General features: G+C 31.3%; 1 protein-coding gene across 2 annotated transcripts in view; it reads right to left on the bottom strand.

Annotated features, from left to right (window-relative positions):
* Positions 1–16,043, bottom strand: part of LOC145310534 (uncharacterized) — an 88,774-nt gene that overhangs the window by 43,018 nt on the left and 29,713 nt on the right. Inside the window, exon 1 of one of the 2 annotated variants that reach the window (XM_080150462.1) lies at positions 4,373–4,517. The exons of the other annotated variant lie outside the window; for it this stretch is intronic. Coding sequence (XP_080006588.1) covers positions 4,373–4,409 — 37 coding nt within the window. The 5' untranslated portion in view covers positions 4,410–4,517. Of the gene's footprint in view, positions 1–4,372; positions 4,518–16,043 lie in introns of those variants that run through there. 2 annotated transcript variants of the gene reach the window in all.

Genomic DNA, 16,043 nt, shown 5'->3' with positions numbered 1-16,043 from the left:
ATATTAAAAAAATAAATAGAAAAAAGGTTTTTATGGTTGAGTGATTTTTTTCTGGGCAATTTCTTTCTCCTAATCTGATACATTTATTTTTGGAAATTTTCTTACTAGAAATACAATGCATAACAAACATAATAAAGTAGTACGATGATTGTTTGTCTGCCTGTCCGGATAAAGCCTAATTTCTAATATATGCTGAACGATAAAGCTTTACTCTGTAGGGAAAATGTTTATATACTGTCAATAAAGGTTTAATGCTATTTTCTTATAAGTACTTACTGTTTGGTTAATGAATTGTCACGCAACTATACCGCTTAGTCTATAATAAAGCAATCTAATTAAACGTGATTGTTTTTTGTCAAAAATAAAGATATTAAGATATTACCAAGAAAAAATTAATACCATTACCATTAATAGTTGATTTGCAAGCATAATATGCAAAATCAGAATAATATTTGCAACTTTTTAAAATTTAAGCAAGTCATTTCAAATACTTTAAATGAATGTAAATTTGCTACGACTTGCTAAATGCAATTTATTTAGTAGCAAAGCTAATCAAGAATTCCTTTTTTTAATGATAGTCTGTCCGTCAGTCAGTACCGCATTGAGGCTAATCAGAATTTTGAATATTATTTAGAAAAATTTTTGTTACAAATTTATACGGAATACCACAATAGAATAAAAGTTTCTATCCTAGAAACTAAAGTTCCATATGTCTAAATTCAACCCTCTTCTATCTTTTTTGCGGGACTTTCAAATTGGCTGAATAGACAAAAATATTATGATTGTTTGAACTGAAATGTTTTTATCCATCAATCATCTTACATTACATATTACACACAAACGAACACACACTCATACACAGTATTTTTAAAAAGACGGTTACTTCCAAGAGTAGCGAAATTAAAAGGAGGACTGGAAAAATATTAATGCTGACTAGTTGATCGATTGATTTCATCAATGCCAATAATTCTTATTGTGGTATTTTTGGCATTTCATTTCCAAAACATGTGTTTTATCCCCCCTCTACAAAAAATTTATTAGGAGGGAGGTAAAATTTTTTTGGGTGGTATCATGCTTGTTAATAAACTTAAGTAGGTTTTCTAGTCTCTGTGTCGGAGAAAGGACAAGATTAATGGTTCAAAATCAGAATAAGGGTAAAAGTGATGGAAAAATTGGCTTAAGATTCCAAGTTTATTTCATTTTTTTAATTTCAAGTAGGACTATAAAGGTCAAGCAAATGAAGATCAGGTTCTGTGGTTTGAAAAAAAAACAGCTAATCATTTGATTCTTTTTGTTAATAAAGCTAACGCATGGCAAAAAAACATTGGAACCGATTGACTTTATCTTTTACAGTAAATTGTCCTATCTCTGTTTCCCGTATTTATGCAAATTCAAATTTGCGAAGAAGTGTATGAAAAATTTTGCTATCAAAATCATTTCTTTCCGCAAATTTATTTTCATGATAGAGTATATTACATAGCTCATTTATTATCAACAAGGAAGACAACATACATTTATATTCCAGAAGTAAAGACAAAATATTAGATTATTTTTGATTAGACAGGATATAAGGTTAATGATATCTGTCTGTCTAATGTAAGCAGAATTATGATTTTCTTATTTGCTATTTAAGAAAGAGGCTGATTTCTTTTTAAATGGTTTCATAAGATCTGTATTCTGGATGAATGTTTATATGTCTGTTGCCTAAAATATGCCTGAAATAGGAATTTCTTGGTTGCTATTTGAGATAGATGTTTGGTTTGCGTCAATTTGCCAATCAGAGGACGCTTGTTTAACATTTGAGCCTTTTAGCAATTTGGGGGGGGGGGGGGTATCCACACCACTGACATTAAAATAACACCCTTTTAGTTGTTTGTATTTATCATACCATCTTAGTTTTGGTTAAACAAGAATGACAACATCCATAAAAGCGAAGCACTGAAACGGTAAGACAAACGGACATTAAAACTTGTATAGTGTCAGAACTGAATAATCAGAATATAAATGTATAAGAGTCGATGCAAAATTGTAAGTAAATTTGTTGAAAAACTGCTTGATACAGAATGATGTTTATGGACATACTTACATTTTTAGGACTTAGTTATAGAGTTGCTTCGCTTATAATATTGTACTTTGTTGTTCCAGGAATCAGTATACAAAAAATCAGATCAATCGGATAATTAGATCATATAAAAATTTGTTGTTAAAAAAGTAAAAAAATCAACATGTTTAAAATGGACGTACGGACATTTTGGTAATGATTATAGAGTTGCTACGCTTTCTAAATCGTATCTAACTACTGCAGGAATCACCATGCAAAGTTTGAAATCGATAGGACAATTCTAACATGCCTAAATTAACGAAAAAAGCTATCCGTGACGGACGGACGTACGGAGTGACGGACGGACGGACGGACCGACCCTAGTTATAGAAAAGCTTCGCTTTTAAAAATTATCTTTGAATATATCAAATAGACATTTTCCTTCTCTGCCTCAAATATGCAAAAAAATTATGGAAAATAAAACTTAACTATATAGGTATAGACATATATTCTCTTGCGTCCTATAAGAAGCCAAACTTTTAATTATAAATAACTATTTCTATTAAGAAGCTAGCAAGATCTTTCGGTACACACAGATAAACCCTTTTACCCTTTTACTTTTATTTAGGGATTTATTACTTTATCTTCACCGAATTTTCAATTCTATTTCTATACACAACTTCTTTTCTTACACTGTTACCTTGCACACCCGCATGTTGGGGGGGGGGGGGGAATCTTTGGGTTAGAATATCGACCTAAACCCTGCCGTAACTAAAGACGTTAAAATTGGTAAAGACGGCTGCATGATTTGTTTGATCTATGAAATAGGTAAAGTAGGTGGAATGTCTTGAACCAAATCAGGTGCAACCTATTATCTGTTAAGGTTAATGCATTGTAACATGCTTTAAGGTCCCACTCTACGTATTTTTTATCAGGTATATTCTATTCTCATGAAATAATGTTGTTACTAGATTTATCTGTGCTTATTATTGAAATAGATATCCTAGTTAAATCACCATTACAAAAATCTATTGATAAACATTTTTATATTCAAATAAATGATTTATATAAAAAAAAATTGTGGTAACTGAAACTACACAGTATTAGTAGAGGATTTGAAAAATTCAGTTTTTAAGTTTCATAGCTTTGACATCGGGGTATTTTCTAACGGTTAAACGTACTTGACCGCTACAATATCCTATCATAGATTCAGTTCATTCCCCTTCATACCTGCTATACTAATAAACATAGTCAAACATTCTGAAAAATAATTGGAGACATGCATTATCAATTTCAGTTTTTAGGGGGATAATTAAAATATTATATACATGTAGTTTAATGTAGACTATCCATTTCAAGATATCTGGAATAGCATTTGTTTAAGCACTAGAATTAGACTAAATATATCTTGAAGAAAAAAAAAATTATTTTTATTTCTCCATAACAGTATACCTACTCGAAAAATTTCACTTAAATTGTGTAACTTTGAGAGCTTTAGGGAATGTAATATTTAATGGTAACCCTTCATCCCATTTTTAAAAAGACAATTCTAAACACATATTTTAAATGGATTGATTTTCCTTTTAGTTTATGGTTTAGTTGTATGCAAAATATGGAATTCCTGATACTTAAATGTTTTCAGAATATCTGTTCCTACGCGTGTGTGTGTGTGTGTGCGTCCCCACCCAGATGTCTCATTAGGATATCAATCAGGATATGCATTCAACGAAGCGTGCTGCATATATATGTAGATAATATAGGGATTAGGGATTTTATCAAAAGACTAGGTCACTTGAGGTGGGATAAAGTCGCCCCCCCCCCCCCACCCCTCCAACCACATTAGATTTTGGATTTTTAAAGAAAAAGTAAAATAAATTTTTATTTTTTAAGTAAATAAAATTTTTACTTTTTTGAGAGGGAGGGGGGTAAAATTTTTTCTGTGGGTCATTTTATTATTTAACATAGTTATATACCTTCCAAGGAACTATGAGGAGCAACTGTAAAGGAAAACATTATAGGTTCAAGGGTTAGTGAGATCCTTCAGTATAGACACTTATAAAGGATATCATTTTACAAATTTCCTGTTTTTATTAATGATACTTTACTGTTCTTTTTTATTCCAAATTTATTAGACCTAATTATCCTTGTTACATAATCATTTAGACATTATAACATGGTCATTAGTTGATAATAGCTATCTTATCTATTATACGGACGAACGGACGGACGGACCGAACCTAATTATAGAAAAGCTTTTATGGGTGTAGTCATTCTTGATTCTTTACAATAAAAAAATACAAAAATACCTAAAACCATACATAAACATTGTACCTGCAATTCTTAAAGCTAGAAAAGGAACCACACTCATTTTTAACACTTTTTACTTTTAAAATTTTTCAATATGCAGATTGTCACCTCATCACTTTAGAGTGTTTTTAATAACTGATATGTATTCAATACAAACATACTAAGTCTCTAAAAGTGCTAAACAACTCAAAATTTACACATATGCTTGAATTATGTTTTTACAAAAAAAGTGCTATTAATTTTAGCAAAATACATCTGATTTGTGTGCAATTTTGTTTAATATTTTATCTTTTAACAATCATTATTTTTATAAGGAAACTCTCTCTTAATATATATTTTTATATCCATAAAAATATAAACTGTACTTAGTAAAAATTTGATAGAATGTACAATCAGACATAGTACCTTGGACTGTCTAAATTCAAAATTATCCAATATCTCAAAAATGAATATTACATATATGATTATCCTATATGATTTTGTTTATTTATTTTTATTTTCAAAAAAAATAATCAACGATGTAATAATAGGAATATGACAAACCTTATTAATTTTTATATTTTCTGTATTTTTAAGAAAAGATAATTAAGTGTGTAATATTGGGTAAGAAAAGATAATTAGTGATGTAATATTCGTCAATATAGCATCCTTAATGATGTTAGGTAAAAGGGGTTTATTTTCTAATTTTTCAAAAAGGGGTACTTGTAAATTTTTTCCGAAAAAAATCACTCAACCTTGCATGACTTTTGAAACTATTAGTACTTGAAGTTTTTAACAAATAATTATATTTGGCTTGTCATTATTGGGTTTAAAACAATTTATCTACTTTGGGGCTACTTTGTCCAATCCCTTAACCCTTAACAGTTGGGGGGGGGGGGGCGTTGAACGCCCCCCCTTCCGGTTTTTTCTATCTCATTTTCTGTGTGTGAAAGATAAAGAGCCCAAACTGCTTGACTTTTTAAGTATGGGTATAACACATAACTGAGAGTTGGAATTTTTTGAATATCTCCATCCTGGCGGGCACAGGATGCCAGCAAAACTGGCAGGGTGATCCAAAATTTTTTAGCCCTCTAGCTCTAATAGTAACTGAGATAATGAGGGGGGGGGGGGTTCAACGCCCCCCCCCCCCCCGACCGATTAAGGTGCGGCAAGGGGCCCGACCGTAAAGGGTTAAGATCCCTGTTAATAGTAGACAGTCAACCTGCTAACAAAAGTCGTAAAAAATTCTTTTTAAAAAGTCTTATCCACTAAAATCCATTATTTTCTAGGCCTCAGTTTCGCTTCGCTTCTCTTTTAAAAACACCTCTTTATCCTTAGATAAATAAGTTTGGTCAAATCAAGATTTTTTACAGATTTTTTTCCCTAAAGAGTAGAATCCAATCAGTTCAGTGGTTACCAAGATCTCAAGGGACAGACAGACGGACAGACATCAAGCTACTTTGTATTAGAGAATAGAGTTATACACATTTTTAATAGTAAAGCTTTTCTATAATTAGAGTCGGTCCGTCCGTCCGTCCGAGATAGATAGCTTTTATTCATTAATTTAGGCATGTTAGAATTGTCCTTTTGATTTCAAACTTTTCATGGTGATTCCTGTAGTAGTTAGGTACGATTTAGAAAGCGTATCAAATCTATAATCATTACCAGAATGTCCGTACTTCCAATTGTAAACAAGTTGTTTTTTCTACTTTTTTAACAACACATTTTTAAAAGCGAAGCTTTTCTATAATTAGGGTCGGTCCGTCCGTCCGTCCGAGATAGATAGCTTTTATTCGTTAATTTAGGCATTTTAGAATTGTCCTATCGATTTCAAACTTTGCATGATGATTCCTGTAGTAGTTAGGTACTATTTGGAAAGCGTAGCAACTCTATAATCATTGTCAGAATGTCCATACGTCCATTTTAAACATGTTAATTTTTCGTCCGAGATAGATAGCTTTTATTTGTTAATTTATGCATGTTAGAATTGTCCTATCAATTTCAAAAATAGCATGATGATTCCTCTAGTAGTTAGGTACGATTTAAAAAGCGAAGCAAATCTATAATCATTACCAGAATGTCCGTACGTCCATTTTAAACATGTTGATTTTTCTACTTTTTTAACAACAAAATTTTATGTGATCTAATTATCCGTTTGATCTGGTTTTTGGTATATTGATTCCTGGGACAATAAAGAACAATATTATTAGCAAAGCAACTCTATAATCAACTCATGAAATGTAAGTATGTCCAAAAACATTATCCTGTATCAAGCAGTTTTTCAACAAATTTACTTACAATTTTGCTTCGACTCTTATACTTTATATTCTGTTTATTCAGTTCAGACACTATACAAGTGTTAATGTCCGTTTGTCCTAACGTTTCAGTGCTTCGCTTTTATGGATGTTGTCATCCTTGTTATGTGATCTAATTATCCGTTTGATCGGATTTTTGGTATATTGAATATTAATCAACTCTATAATCAACTTTTAAAAATGTAAGTACATCCATAAACATTATCCTGTATCATGCAGTTTTGCAACAAATTTACTTACAATTTTGCTTTGACTCTTATACTTTTACATTATGATTATTCAGTTCAGACACTATACAAGTGTTAATGTCCGTTTGTTCTACCATTTTAATGCTTCGCTTTTATGGATGTTGTCATCCTTGTTTTAATTGATTTTTTTGGGGGGTTGGGAATTTTTCTTAATGCAATCCCTCTCGGTATAATGATACCCTTGCAGAAATAGTTATAAACTCTCCTATACAAGTGTTAATGTCCTTTTGTTCTACTGTTTTAATGCTTTGCTTTAATGGATGTTGTCATCCTTGTTTTAATTAATTTTTTTGGGGGGGGTGATTGGAATTTTTCTTGATGCAATCACTCTCGGTATAATGATACCCTTGCAGAAATAGTTATAAACTCTCCTATGAACAGCTACTATTTATACTTTTTAAAAGCAAACCTTTTCCATAATTAGGGTCGGTCAGTCCGCCCGTACGAGATAGTTAGCTTTTATTCGTTAATTTAGGCATGTTAGAATTGTCCTAGCGATTTAAAACTTTGCATGGCGATTGAGAAATCGTAGAAACTCTGTAATCGTTACCAGAAGGTCCGTACGTCCATTTTAAACATGTTGGTTTTTTTACTTTTCTAATAAGAATTATTTATGTGATAAAATCATCCGATTGATCTGATTTCTTATTACTGATTCCTATTACAATAAGGTACAATATTATACAATATTATAATCATGTATTAAAAATGGCAGTATGTCCTTAAACAGATTTCTGTTTTTAAGAAGTTTTGCAACAAATTTACGTATAATATTGTCAAACCTTATATTTTTATATTTTGTATATTCAGTTCTGACACTCAACAAAAGTTAATGTTCGTCTGTCATATCGTTTCAGAGCTTCGCTTTTATGGATGTTATTATCCTTGTTTGTGTGTAATTTAATAACGAACAACTTTGGTTTAATGATTTTCCTATCAGTCGATTAAAACATGGAGAAAAGTGTCATTTAATGAAAGTGTGTTGAAAATTACCAACTTTGCCTCGCCACTGAGATCGCCTCACTTTAACCTATGATTGAATTTCCTAATAATCAATGACTTATTAGTGAAACAAGGAAAATAATTTCCAAATTTAAATCAGTTTCAGCTCTGAGCATGTCTAAAACTTTTATTGATCTTTAAAAAAATGTTTAATACATTTTTTTAACTTTAGGTTACAATAGATTACATGTTTATTTTGATGGAGATACGTTGTGACGTACAGCCAAACAAATTAGATAGAAGCTGCGCTTCTTAAAAATATATCTGGATGTGTGTGATGGGGGAGGGGGGGGGTCAAACAAGGTCAAGTTATTTGACCGAAAAGAAATGTTGTTAATTATGTTATATGATACTCAGGGGTTGGGGGAATTATTCATATTTGTTTTTTCTCCTCCCATTCAAACTAAATTGTTCTATCCTTTCTTTGCATCTCAAATAATATTTTATTTGTTATTAAGGTAATAGAGGTGGTTTAATTTTAAGCTGTATTGTTAAGGGGAACCATATTAGTTGAGCAGTTAGCACATATATTGCTTAAGGACAGGTTTTAAGCCATTTTAATAATATTAGTTCAATTTAATAAGGATGACAAACAACATTCACCGTAAATACTAAATACTATAATAAAGAAAAAAACAACATTATGCTATTAAACATTAGCCTTTTGTATTGGAATAAAATTGTGGATAAGCATCAAATTTCGTTTTAATCGGTAGAAAAGTAAGAATACAAGTCCATGTTTAAGGACAAGTCTCCCCCCTCCCCCTTTGCTCAGTATCATACAGAGCAGCAGTGGAATTAACACAATCTTTTGAGCTTAGCTACTTTATGACTCAATATTATTTTCAACAAAACGGTTAAATTGATAGAATTTCAAAATTTATCAGGGATCTAAAGGGACAAGACAATGGACAATAAATTGATGTACATCCCCAATGATGATACACAAAATTAACCCCTTTTTGTAGATTATAATTAGTGGTTGAAACATTTGGACACTCAACTCAATAAACCGATAATTAAAGTCGCAAAGTTGCAACAAATAAGAAAATGTTACTAAATGCTTTTGAGTCTAGTGTAATAAACAGCCCAATGTTCCTCCCTCCCTAAAATTTATCTAAAATCATAATAATGAACAATGGAGGATAATTTCATATCTCAATCTGATTATAATAAACATTATTAGCACCTATCTTCAGATTAAAATTATTGGTAGTTTGAAGGTTTGGTCAGATGTTGTCATCCTTTTTAATTTTTTAAGAGCTAACCATTTTGTTATTCAAATTTACTTGTTTTAAATTAGTAAATGGGTTAATGTTTGGCTTTATTTCTCAAACCGTTTTATGATGCATTTGTTTGAGCAAACCAGGAGGGAGGTGCCATTGGACCATAAATTACACTTGTACCCAAAGTTTTATAACCAGTTCATACAGGATAATGTTTATGGACATACTTACATTTTTAGGACTTGATTATAGAGTTACTTAGCTTATAATATTGTACTTTGTTGTCCCAGGAATCAATATACAAAAATATACAAAAATCGGATAATTGATCACATAAAAATTTGTTGTTAAAAAAGTAAAAAATCTACATGTTTAAAATGAACATACCGACATTCTGATAATGATTATAGAATTGCTGCGCTTTCTAAATCGTACCTAACTACTACAGGAATCACAATGCAGAGTTTGAAATCGATAGGACAATTAACATGCATAAATTAACAAAAAAAGCTATCCATTCCGGATGTACAGACGGACGTACATACGAAAGGATGGACCGACCCTAATTATAGAAAGCCTTGCTTTTAGAATATGACGAAACGCCCCTTGCCACTAAAGGGACTATACCCAAATAAAGGAACCTACAGGAATAAGACAATGGCAGATTAATTGATGTACATCCTCAATTATGGTAAACAAAATTACCCCTTCTATACATTACGATTAGGGGTTGGACGTTTGGACACTATAGTTAATAAACTAACCAATCAAAATTCGATAAAAGTCCTCAAAACTTTTTGAACAATGATTTGTTTATTTCTTATCGTAAATGGGAAATTTTCATCAATTTATCGTCCATTGTCTTATTCCTTAAGTCCCCAAAGTTGTTAAGCCAACGAAAAAGAAAACGTTATTATCAAACGTTGGAAACTAGCAGAGAGAGAGGGGGGGACAATGGGCTGTTTATTAAACTAGTCCCCAAAGTTTTACGATAATGTTTTCTTATTCGCTGGCTTAACAACTTTGTGGTCTTTTATTGTATTTTGAATGGTCAGGTTATTAATATAGCAGTGGTTATACCAACAAAATTGAAAATTCAGTAAAGTTCACCAAAGTTGTTAAGCCAACAAATAAGAAAACGTTATTTTAAGACTTTGGGAACTAGCAGAGAGAGAGAGGGGGGGGGCATTTTGCTGTTTATTACACTAGTCCCCAAAGATTAAAATGGCGTTGCTACAAAAGACCAACTCTACAAAAGACCAACGCCTACAAAAGACCAACTCTACAAAAGACCAACGCCTACAAAAGACCAACTCTACAAAAGACCAACGCCTACAAAAGACCAACGCCTACAAAAGACCAACACCTACAAAAGACCAACAACTACAAAAGGGTCAATTTTTTAAAAGCAAGGTTGTATCGGGTTCGAAACTATTCCGTTACGTAGCAAACACAGACTTTGGACAAACTGTCGGACGGAATTTTAAAATTCAGCCTGTGGACAAAGTTATTCAAGAAAGAAATTTCGGTTTTGAATTTTGTCCTTGTGTTTTAATCGCCATATTGGATATCATTAAAATTGGAAGATTTTTTCTTTAAAATTTAGAAGATTTTCAAGCCATTATTTGATTACATTGATACAAAAAAATAATTACAATTTTTTTCTTGTAATTGTGTCGCTTAAAATCTATTTAAAGCATACATTATATTCATTATATTTATTAATTTGATAAATACAAATATGATGCTACACCAGTTGCAGCTATAGACCTTCCAGCTCTACGATTTTTTGTTGTCGTTGGTCTTTTGTAGGCGTTGGTCTTTTGTAGGGTTGGTCTTTTGTAGGCGTTAGTCTTTTGTAGAACCGACTAGTTGGTCTTTTGTAGGCGTTGGTCTTTTGTAGAGTTGGTCTTTTGTAGCAACGCCATTAAAATAACGTTTTCTTGTGCGATGGCTTAACAACTTTGGGGACTACAGAAGGGGTAATTTTATGTGTCATCATTGGTTATGTACATCAATTTAACAGCCATTGTCTTATCTCTATAGATCCCTATATTTTGATATAATTTCAGTATTTTGATTGATTGGTTCCAAACTAGCAGAATCCTAACTTTTTTTGGTCAATAATTTAATTATTTTTTTTTGTATTGTAATTGGCAATTTTCATAATTTTATACTTCATTTTCTAATTAATTAAGATTCATGGTTAAGATTAAATTTAGTTTGAAGTAAAAACAAGAATCATGTAGAATCCATGTAGTGAAAGCGATGCTAAAACAAGTATGACAACATCCATAAGTATCGAAGCTCAAAATTTATTGATAGACATCAGGAAAAATAATCTTTTAGGTATGTTAAAAGACATAAATGAAATAAATCCCGAAACCTTTTAAAAATGTATGATATCTTTTGAAGCATTAAGCTAAGAAGAAAAACGTGAAATCTAGGAATCGATCTAGCCCCCCAACCAATAGCAAGTCTTTAATAAACTTGGTGAAAATATGTATAATGTTGACTTAATTATTCCCTAAAAATTCCAGCTGTTTATCTTGAACAGGAGTCGAAAAATCATGAAAACTTGAAAAACTAGGAAGTGATCTAGCACCCCAACCAATTATCATATCTTAAAAAAAGCTTTTTAAAAATGTTGACTTGATTAATCCCTAAAAAATCCAGCCGTTTATCCTGAACAGGAGTTGAGATAATCATTAAAATTGAAAAACTAGGAATTGATCTAGCACCCGAATTAATATACAAATCTTAATTGAACTTAGTAAAAATATGTATGATGCAAATTTACTTAATCCCTGAAAATTTCAGTTGTCTGTCTTGAAAAGGAGTCGAGAAAATTATGAAAACAAAAAAATCTAGGAATCGATCTAGCACCCCAATTAACATACAGATGGACAAAACAATGTATAGATTAGATGCGCATTTATCATGGGAATCTTCACTAAAAATTTCAGCTGTCTTTAACAGGAGCCGAGAAAATCACGTTTCCCCCATTTTGTCTCAGATAGACGGACAGATGGACAAACAGACGGACGGACAGACGGACGGACGGACCGACGGACTGACGGACGGACATTTCGAATGATAGAGTAGCTTCGCTATTAAAAATCACGTTTCCCCCACGTTTCCCCCAAATTTACTATAATCGCAATAATTTTATGTAGACTTGTGCATTTTATCCTGTAAATGTTAGTTTGTCCTTTCATTTCAGAGCTTCGCTTTTATGGATTTTCAATATTTGGTTCCTAAATCTGTATTAAAGTTAAATGATATGTGAGCCACAACATACGTAGATTTTAAAATTTAAATTGAGCGGCTCATAGTAATTGTAGAATAAGGTAGGCATACCATTAGAACCAGTATGAAGTCTATTTTAGGTCAACTGACTTAAAACTTGACTTGTTTAAGATTGTAAAAGGGGCTTTTTGATAAGATTTTGTGTTAAACAGTGAAACTGTTGAAACAGTAAGTTTAAACATTATTGTCAACCATATTTTTTAGAAGCACAGCTTCGCTATAATAAAAATTTATCTGTTCGTCACAACGTATCTCTAATGTAATAAATAAGTAATCCTTAATGCTTTCTATGTACACATAAGATACTTTTTCATAAGCTTCCACTTTAAACTGCCCAAATACTTAGATATTATTTTCTTTGTTTGAAGGGATTATTTGGAAATTCGATATTTCCTCCCCCCCCCCCCCCCCCCATCACAAAAAATAGAGTTAAAAGTATGTTACAGGGATAAAGTTATAATTACAAGATGATAAGTTAAAAGTATTATAGGGATAATGAGTAGTTGGTGTGAAAATTGGGAGGAGCAATTTATAGATTCATGGAAAGAGGCGTATATTATAATACAATTAAGAATTATGAAACCATATTTCAGGAAGGAAGTAATATAATTTGAATACCATGATTTTTTAAATGGTTCAACCTAATGTGACAAAGAGGGAGGAGAAATTTATAGATTCCAAGAAATAGGCGTATATCATAATACAATTAAGAAGGAAATAATATAATTTTGAATCAAAAATTGTTTGGTATTTACAGTTTGAAAAAAAGAAAATATGTTATCCCACTTTTTAAATCTAATCCAGCCTTTAACAATTCAAGTATTAAAATTCATCCAATTTCCATTGTAATTATAATATAATTATTGATTGATATCAATTTTATATAATTGAATCAATAAACAAATATTTGATATGTTCATTATTACATTAGCTTCATTCATTCTACGATTTTAACACTAGTCTCCTAGCTAAAACAAACTTTGCTAAAACAGATATAGCACTGATTTACTTAATCCTAAATCCCTGTTTTTGCCTGTCAATTCAGGGTTAAATTGAAAATGAAAGTTAAATAATAAATAAATGTTCAGCGTCTCATTTAGTTATTAAGAATAGAGGGTAAGAGGGTGGGGGGGGGGGTTTGGTTAAGGCTATTTTTGTCAAATTTTAACATATTCACTTATTAACAAGGATGACAACATCCATAAAAGCGAAGCACTGAAACAGTAGGACAAACGGACATTAAGACTTGTATAGTGTCTGAACTTAATAATAAGAATATAAATATAAGTCAGCTACTCTATAAATTAATATGCTCCCTCGTCTTTGATAAGAAACTGAATAAGGAAAACGAAATTTCTGACAACTATAATTATATGGTGAATTATATGTTTTACATCTTTCTCAACATCTATATCATACCTAACTACTAGAGGTATGGTATCATCATGCAAAGTTTGAAATCGATAGGACAATTCTAACATGCCTAAATTAAGGAATAAAAGCTATTTATCAAGGACGGACATACGGATGGACAAACCGATCCTAATTATATGAAAGCTTCGCTTTTAAAAATATCATCCTTATAATAAAGTAACAGGATGTGTGTTTGTCTGTGTGTACCAAAGGATCTCGCTAACCGCTGAACCGGTTGGGTTCTCCTTTACACAGTAACTTCTCATAGGTCCCAGGAAGGTATATAACTATTTTTGGGGGAGGGTACCACCACCCTCCCAAGAGAAATCGCCCCTAGAAAAAAATTACCTCTCCCCCCCCCCCCACAAAAAAAATAAACTTCCACCTCATCAAGTGACCCTAGAGGCCTCTAGGGGCGTAGCCGCTGGTACATAATAAAGAATAAGAATATTTTTCATTAAGAAGATTTTTGCTAGGTTTAGTGATTTTATAATAAACTAAAATTATCATATTTGAAAAAAAATATTTGATTATTACAAACAAAATCCATTAGCCTGGCAATATATATGTTATTATACAATATTGCAACGCTAATTGTTTCTAAGACTATAATTTTACATTCACAAAACATAATTAAGTCTGCAATATTCTGGCTATTTGAGGCTTAATTATTGTTATTTCCTTGTTAATGATTGCATATTACATATTTTCAAACAAAATTTTATGTTATTTTGGGTAATTAATATTGTCCCAAATTTGCAATATTACACGAATTTTAATTTCGTCAGCCCAAGGTACTATGTCTGTGTACAATATTGTTGTACGTATGTATGTTTGTGTTGATTTTACTATGATCATCACTTTTACAAAAATTATCTATGTATCATCAGGGATCTTTAGGGATCAGACAATTGCGATAAATAAATGACCTAAAATTACACTCTAAGAAGAATTATTGGTGGAAAAGTTTGGATATTGTAACTTTGTACAGACCAATTATAAACCATACAGACCCCGAAAATTCTAAAGCAAATGAATGGTAGCTCGTGGTAATAAATGGGGGTCAGTTATTACCCCCCTCCCTCTTCCTCCCTGATTTAGATCGTAGATATGAATGCAGTTTTTATAAAAGAAATTACTCCTTAATTTCTAAATGGGGGCTATGGTTTAAATACCTATCCTCTTTCCTCACTGATCTAAAATATAAGATTTCATGCTGATGTACATAATAAATATGTATATGTATCAAACTTGTAATTTAGAGTTATTTTTAAATTTCCAATACTTTATATATGACTATTGAGCTACAATCATAAATCAGCTTTTTAACCTCGACAATAACAAGCATAACAACATAGAGTTTTAAAAGAATTGTCTGTTCAAGATGAAACTTTGCCTATATTATGATTCCCACAGTTAATTTTAATTATAAACTTTTATAACTTTTAACTCAGAGTTGTGTCAATTGTTGAAATAATTTTGAAAACTAAAGATTTTTGTTGAATAAAGTATGTGTACCATATATGCAATAAGTTTAATTTATCCAAATCAGTAGCCATAACATAGTCATTATTATCATTATTATAATATATCAAGAATAACTTCTCTCTTTGCACACAAACGGGGGGGGGGGGGGGGGGAGGAGTAAACACGATACACACATAACGAATTTTACTAAAAGCATTATTCCTAAAGTTCTCTACTGAAAAAAGCCCCTTCTGTAACCTTAATTTTTTCGTGGGAGGGGGAAAACGGATCGGAATTATTCCAACCCCAAAAAAAACCTAAAACCTTGGTATGACTGACAAGTAAGTATATTCACTGAAAAGTAAAGCTCAATCAGTCTAACAGTTAGTTATCCGAACAGAGGGACACTGTTCCACATTGTAATGCAGAATATAGCTAAGGTTTCTTTCAAGAAAAAGTTACTTACTTAAGAAGAAAATGTCTAGCTACCTAATCATAAACTAATTCAATTTTGCCTAAGAGAATTGCTTCAATATATTCTTATGCTATCAGAATGACCAACAACAAAAATCCTTTAAAATAAATTGTTTCTCCCACAAAGTGCATTGAAATTTATTCTATTCCTGTTATTCCAACATTAGAAAAATAATTTTATTTAAAAATCAAGAAAATAAATTTTGGTATGAAGTCAGAAAAAGGAAAATTTTCTTTGAAGGTTTTTGAAGAAAACAAATTA

This window comes from Acartia tonsa, chromosome 2, assembly GCF_053477335.1.
Source record: "Acartia tonsa isolate MP-2025a chromosome 2, ASM5347733v1, whole genome shotgun sequence".
Taxonomy (NCBI): Eukaryota; Metazoa; Arthropoda; class Copepoda; order Calanoida; family Acartiidae; genus Acartia; species Acartia tonsa.
Note: the sequence above shows the minus strand (reverse complement) of the source record. Positions and strands in the feature narration are given on the sequence as shown.